This window comes from Impatiens glandulifera, chromosome 2 (genome assembly GCF_907164915.1).
Source record: "Impatiens glandulifera chromosome 2, dImpGla2.1, whole genome shotgun sequence".
NCBI classification, from domain to species: Eukaryota; Viridiplantae; Streptophyta; class Magnoliopsida; order Ericales; family Balsaminaceae; genus Impatiens; species Impatiens glandulifera.
Genome location: NC_061863.1, coordinates 29311578 through 29318905, shown reverse-complemented (window position 1 = coordinate 29318905; position 7328 = coordinate 29311578). Strand labels below are relative to the sequence as shown.

Here is a 7328-nt window from a genome sequence, read left to right as displayed (position 1 = left end):
TTTTTACGCAATTTTGCTAAAAACCCTAATTGTAAGTTAGGCATTTAAAACCCTAATGTTGATAGGTGCGATAGATTGTTTATATATGATCCCGTTTAAACCCTAATTATAGTTAGGTCTCTAAAACCCTATTTATGCATAGGTACGTGAGATTGTTTGTACACAATCTCATTTAAACTCTCCTTGTAGTTAGGTATCCAAAACTTTATTATTGATAGGTGCGATAGATCATTTTTATGGTTCTACTAAAAATTCTAACTATATTTAGGTATCTAAACTTTTTTGTTAATAGGGAAGAGAGATTGTTTGTACACGATTCCGTTGTAAACCTTGTTTGTTAGCAAGCAAAAAGATCATTTGTAAAATGATCCGTTAACAATCTTGTCTATCGATGAGGACCTGATGTCAAACGTGTATGATCTAGTCCTAAACCATATTTTTTGTAGGTGTGTTAACCGTTCGTACACGATTCCGTCTATAAACCCTATTTATCAATAAGTCGAGACATCATTTGTATATGGTTACATTAGCAATCCTATCTATTAACAGACGCGTTAATCGTTTGTACACGATTTCGTCTACAAATCATATTTGTCAATAGGTCGAGACATCATTTGTATATGGTTCCGTTAGAAACCCTATCTATTGATAGGTGCGTTAATCGTTCATACACGATTCCTCCTGTAAATCCTATTTGTCAATAGGTCGAGACATCATTTGTATATGGTTCCGTTAGAAACCTTATCTGTTGATAGATACATTAATCGTTCGTACACGATTCCGTCTATAAATACAATTTGTACCTAGGTCGAGACATCATTTATATATGGTTATATTAGAAACCCTATCTATTGATAAGTGCGTTAATCATTCGTACACGATTTCATCTAAAAATCCTATTTGTCAATAGGTCGAGACATCATTTGTATATACTTCCGTTAGAAATCATATCTATTGATAGGTGCGTTAATCGTTCTTACACGATTCTGTCTGCAAATCCTATTTGTCAATAGGTCGAGACATCATTTGTATTTTGTTCCGTTAGAAACTTTATATGTTTATAGGTATGTTAATTGTTCGTACAAGATTCCGTCTATAAACCCTATATGTCAATAGGTCGAGACATCATTTTTATATGGTTCCGTTAGAAACTTTATATGTTGATAGGTGCACTAATCGTTTATATATGTTTATAAACCTTATATGTTGATCGATCGAGATGTTGTTTATACACAACTCCGTGACCAAACTCTATCTGTTGATAAGTGCGTTAATCATTTATACATAATTTCGTCGGAAATTATAGTGTGCATATTTTCAAATATTAAATAAACAAACTAAGAAGAATGAGAAAGGTAAAATCGTTTTTTATAAGTTAACACAGTTTTAAACCCTACTTAGATATATACTGTGCAGATATTCAGATACTAATCATATTGTTTTCGAAACACTGTTAAATCCTAAACATTTTAAGCACTAATCATATCGTTTTAAACCCTAATCAAATACTATGCAAGTAACAAAAACATAGTTTTTGATTCTACAAGAAAGAATGAGCAGATAAATGTACGTACTAGAGACGAAGAGATTAGTAGATGGTTTCGCTAAAGGAGGCTAGGTGGATTGATCGATCGACGTCGAGTTAAAAGGAAACATTGAGGATCCTAAGGTAGAGAATAGGTTTCGGACGGGAACCGGCTGTAGGTTTGGGGTAGTGGATTAGGGTTTCGGACGGATGAAATGTGAAATGAAATGTGTTTGGGGGACAAAGGCGGGAGACAGGTAGAGAGATGGATGTTTTGTGAAATGAAATGTGTTCGGGGGACTTAGGCGGTAGGTAGAGAGATGGATTTTTTGTGAAATGAAATGTATTTATGGGGACTTAGGCGGAAACTGAATTTAAAACGCGGGTTAAAAAAATTGGGGTGAAGGCACTTGCAACTAATTTAAGGGTAAAAGGACTTCAGTGGCATCTTGTGAGATTTTTGCAAATTGGAATTGCAACCAATTTAGGGGTAAACGGACTTCAGCGCCAATCTACGCTACTCCTTGCAATATTTACATTTCAACATTAGCGTAGATGTTAATGCAAATTCATCACATTTTAAGTAATTATTTCAACTCTCGCGTAGATTTTTGCAAATTAGAATTGCAACTAATTTAGGGTTAAACGGACTTCAGTGCCAATCTGCGCTACTCCTTGTAATATTTACATTTCAATATCAGTGCATATGTTAATGCAAATCCAATGGCATTTTAAGTAATTAGTTTTCAACTCTCGAGTAAATTTTTATAAATTGAATTGCAATAATTTATGGGTAATTGACTTCAGCGTCAATCTACGCTCCTTGCAATATTAACATTTTTACATCAGTACAGATGTTAATACAAATCCAATGGCATTTCAATATATGCACTAAATTTTGCAATACTCTCATTTAACCATAAGTATATTCAAATTTGTGTTAAGTGTTGCAATACTCGTTTTACAACTTTAGTGTAGAAGGTAGTGCTAGATCTATTTTACACTAAAATTAACCATATACACTCAAATTCACCATAATATTTACTAAAATATATCATAACATAACATGTAGAAAAATAAACAATAATATAAACCATTATATTTAGTAAAATAAATATAGTCTACAAATAATCATTCTAATTTTATATTAGCTTTTAGAGTTACAACTTTACTATTTGATTTTATATAATTTTGACAATATTATTTTCCCTCTCTCTTTTTTTTCTTATTTTTTATCATAAAATTTGGATCCGATATCTTTGATTTTAAAAAGAAAATAATAAACAAAAATATGTTCTAGAATAATCCATCTCCAGGGCGGCCCTGGATTTACATCGTATTGGTTGAAAAACACTGAAATAAATAAAGAAGATCTACAATAACAAAGACTAATCTAAAACATGATAAGAGATAGTTGAATAAGTTTGACAATAGTTTTAAAAGACATTAAGGGTGGCCCAATTTTGGTCCGTTACTTCAAATATATATGAATACTCCAAAACGGATCAAAATCGAACCGTAATCACTTAAAAACAAACACATGAGATACGAGAAGCACATGTTTCCAAATATAATAAACCAATAACAAAACCAAACTATAAGCACAAAAAGTCTTTCTAACTATAACCTTTCAAACGCTGTAGAACCAAACCAATATATCTTCACTTTTAAAGCTAACCTCTCAGTTGCCATTAGAATGATCAGATCCTTTTAGCTTCTTGCTAGCACATATCTTTGCATACAACCCCTTGGTCCTAATCGATAGCAATATGTCTAAGCCGAACCCCACAAGGCTAGTAAAAGCTAGTACCACGTAAACAAGCCTGTAACAATGTCCGCCGGTGCATGTGTTTTCTCCTGCAGCCGTGGTTGTGGCTTGACTATCGTACAGGATTCCAGCTAATAAATCAGAGAAAAGTAAGGAACCGATGGGAAGGTCAAGAATCAGGACGTTGTAGATGAGGCCATAGTATTTGAGCCCAAATAACTCAGAAGCTGTGGGGACCGTGACTGCGATTCTAATTCCATAACAAATCCCCACCACAATTGAACCTATATAAAGTGAGCCAGAGAATGCTATGGCCAGGATAATGAACCCAACCGTCATCACAATTTGAGATGCTGCATTCCATATAGGTCGTGGGGTTCCAGCTTTCCTGAAATTAACGTTTATAATTAAAAGAATAAAGATTATCTGTATAGATGAACAGAATGAAATTATATGTAATTGAAAATTTCTAATTTTTATAGGTTCTCCTTCATGGTTAAATATTTTTTTACCTTCTTTTTGTTTGGAATTTTGTGTATTTTGATTCCATGTGTTTTAATGTATTGAATATAGTTTCATTTACACTGATTTATACTTTATTCATTAATACAAGATTTCAACTTGATCATATGTGAATAAGAGTTTGAAAAAAAAAGGAATTAAAATTTTGGCTTAATTTATTAATCAAAATGGATTCATAGTTTAGGGGTATATATGAAAGGAAAATTTGTGAAATGTAAAACGACAAATAGCTAAATTCAAGGACATGCTATTACAGAATCAAACAGCGTAGAGGGATAATTTTGGTAAGTTTACTATCTTTTTCTAATATTAAAATTTACATAGTTTTAAATAATGAGAATAGATAGGCCATGTGATAAGAAAATTATTTGGACTAAATCAAATAAATAAATCATATTGATTTAAACAAAACTTATTGCGTATAAAGTTGGAAATGGCATGTGACTGTTCATAACCCAATGCTTAAAAAGTGGCCTAAACTAGAAAAGAATGCGATTGTTTATTAAAGGTAGTTTGAAATTTGCTTTATTATAGAAAAATTTTGGATTATGAAATGAAAATCTTTTCTATCGAGGTTATCAAAAACCTGACTTTTTTGACTTTTTTATGAACATAAATTTCATAATAATTCATTATAAATTTATAAAAAGTTGATTACTTTGCTATTCATAAGAGTTGTAATATAACCAAAAAAAAAAAACTTATTTGAAAATAAGTTTATAATACTTACTTGAGATAATATTCTGTGATCCATCCTGAGAGGATCCTACCGAAAAAGCCGAAGATACTCAAAAGAGACACAAAAATGGATACATCAGTATATCCAAGGGCCAAACCCATCTGACCCATATTGTTCATTACCGTTAACCCGGGACCTACTCCACACAAGAACGACAAGAATAATATCCAGAATTCCACCGTCCTTATCGTCTCCATTATTGTGTGGTCCTCTCCGATCACAGGCACCCGCCGCTCAAACACGGCCGCCTCCTCTTCAGTCGTTCTTTCTAAAAGCGGTTCCCTAACCGAAGTCCTTTCGATTTCCGGGTCGGGTAATGCTTTGTCGACTGGAGTTGGACGAGTCAAATTTCTTAATGCAAGGAAAATAGGTATACCCAATGGAGTTACTAAAAAAATGAGAAGAATTATTACGAAGACGATTGAGAAAACATGACTGTGGGTTCCTGTAACGTCATAGAGCAAAAGGTAGACGGCGATCACGACGGCGATCGAGTTAATTAAAGCAAAATAACGCGTATCGTCGTCCTCGTTGTTTTCGGAAGGAGGGATCTCGTGGAGGAACACGGCTGCGATGATGCAGACAACAAGAGGAATTATGGCAAGCATGAGGAGGAAGCTTGCCGGTTTGTCGTCAAAAACTGCCGAACAGAGATTCGTGAAAATGGCTGTGCTCAGTCCCACGTAGCCCTTTAAGATTCCCGAGACCGGACCCCTGTTCTTTCGGAAATTGCGAATGCAAGTTACCAACACCGCCGTGTTCATCCATGTCGTACTGTTCCCTCCCAAACACATAAATATGCACATCTGAAAGTTTAAAATGATGTTTTAATATTAACATACAAAACTAATACATTTAACTAAATAAAAATAATTAATTTATTTAAAACTATATTTTAATATGTTAAAACAATTTTATAAATATTTAATATATTTGTAAACTTTTTTACACATAATATTATGTTATTATTATTAAATAAATAATAATTAATATTATTTGTATTATTTAAAATATTATTGAATAAAAGTTAAATTAAAAGAAATAAATTAAATTAAATATTTAAAAAGTAAAAAAAAAAACAAATTAAAAGTATTTTAATTAAAAAATATATCTAACTATATATTTTAAATTTTAAAGTTAATCAATTATATATTTAAAACTTATTTAATTATACAAATAATAAAATTAAACAATATATACTCTAAAAAAATAGTCTGGAAATTAGTTTTATAAATACAAATGATCAGTTATTGCTTCAACATGAATTAACAATATGGAGGTAGGAGTCTTTCAGTAAGAACCCACATTTATTAAATATCTATAAAGATTATATTTGAGCACCTACTTGTAGATATATGGACCATTCATCCTTGTGTGATTGTAAAAATAAAAAATTATTGTAAAATTTAAAAAATGCAGACAAAAGAAGAAAATGAAGGAAAAAAAATCCAACTAAATAGAAACACAAACCATCTTTGTTTCATTTTATTAAATTTGTTATAAATTTTTGCTATAACTTAATTTATATATTGGTCACATATATAATATTGGTCTATATAAGTTACAAATATGGACGGATCTAGAGTTTAGATTTTGATTAACTTTATAAAAAAAATTACGGTGAGAATAAAAAATAACAATTTTTTTTTAAATAGAATGATGGAATAAATGTAAGTTTATCATTTTTTTAATAATTAAGTAAGAAGAAAATTATTTTAATTCTTTTTAAGAGATTAGGGGTGGTGTTTAATTTCTATTGGAAAAAGAAGATAATTTTTTTTGTATCGGTTTCAACCCATCCGAGTGAATGAGGAAAATAATTACTATACATATATTGCATGCACCCACCTGCCAGTAAGGGATGGGGTTGATTTTCTGGCTGACGACAAGCCATTGTACACCGTAGCCGATGAGACCTTCTATACCTCCGATGAGGAAAAGAAGAGAGGTGGGGATGCGGTCGGAGGAAAGACCAGCCAGAAGGCCGAAAGCCTTCCCCAAATCCTTGGCTACGGAGAGGGTGTTGAGCTGAAGCTGAGTGAGTGACATGATTGATTTAAGGGCATCGGAATAGTTGGAGAAGGTGTAATTATTGCCGGATATAGCTTGGACCCAAACAGCAGTCACAAAACCAAGCCATTTACCGGAGGAAGAAGATAGAGATAGTTGACTAAGAAGACCCATCCAGGAGACTGGAATACTAGAGCCTAACAGTCAAAAAGTCAATAGAGGAGGAGAGAGAGAGAATGATGAGAGGAATTTTATAAAATGTTTATAGATCGATTCATGGATTTGCAGCCAGAGGCCTTCTATTTATAGACAAAATTATTAAATTTAGTAAAAATATAAAATTATTAAATTATTTTTTTTATTATTATTTTACATTTAAGGCCGTGTTAGATTGGTTTTCTAAATAATTCAAATTAATTTTTTTTTAACTATATATAATCACTAAAATTTATCTTAGTTTTATAATAATTATTTTAAATAAATAAATTTAAAATAATTAAAATTAAGGTCAAATCATTATTAAATAATTAATTAAAATAATTATTTTATTAATTAAATCTTAATTAATTAGAATAGAGGTCAAGAAAATTAAAATAATTTTAGATAAATGTTGTATTTAGGGGTGTAAATGACCTAAGTCGCTCGTGAGTGGTTCGGCCAAAGTTCGATTCGAGTTTAATCAAAATCGAATTCGAGCCGAGCTCGAGCCAGTTTGTTTAAGATTCAAGCCGAATTCGAGTTTAGGTAAGACTCGTTTGATGGTT

General features: G+C 31.6%; 1 protein-coding gene across 1 annotated transcript; it reads right to left on the bottom strand.

Annotated features, from left to right (window-relative positions):
• Nucleotides 1-3038: 3038 nt before the first annotated feature.
• Nucleotides 3039-6819, bottom strand: LOC124926906 (protein NUCLEAR FUSION DEFECTIVE 4-like). Its single transcript, XM_047467230.1, has 3 exons — nucleotides 6403-6819; nucleotides 4546-5360; nucleotides 3039-3681 (listed from the first exon to the last, which is right to left on the bottom strand). Exons 1-3 carry the CDS (start codon nucleotides 6736-6738, stop codon nucleotides 3207-3209), a joined length of 1626 nt encoding a protein of 541 aa, XP_047323186.1. The 5' UTR covers nucleotides 6739-6819; the 3' UTR covers nucleotides 3039-3206.
• Nucleotides 6820-7328: the final 509 nt, after the last annotated feature.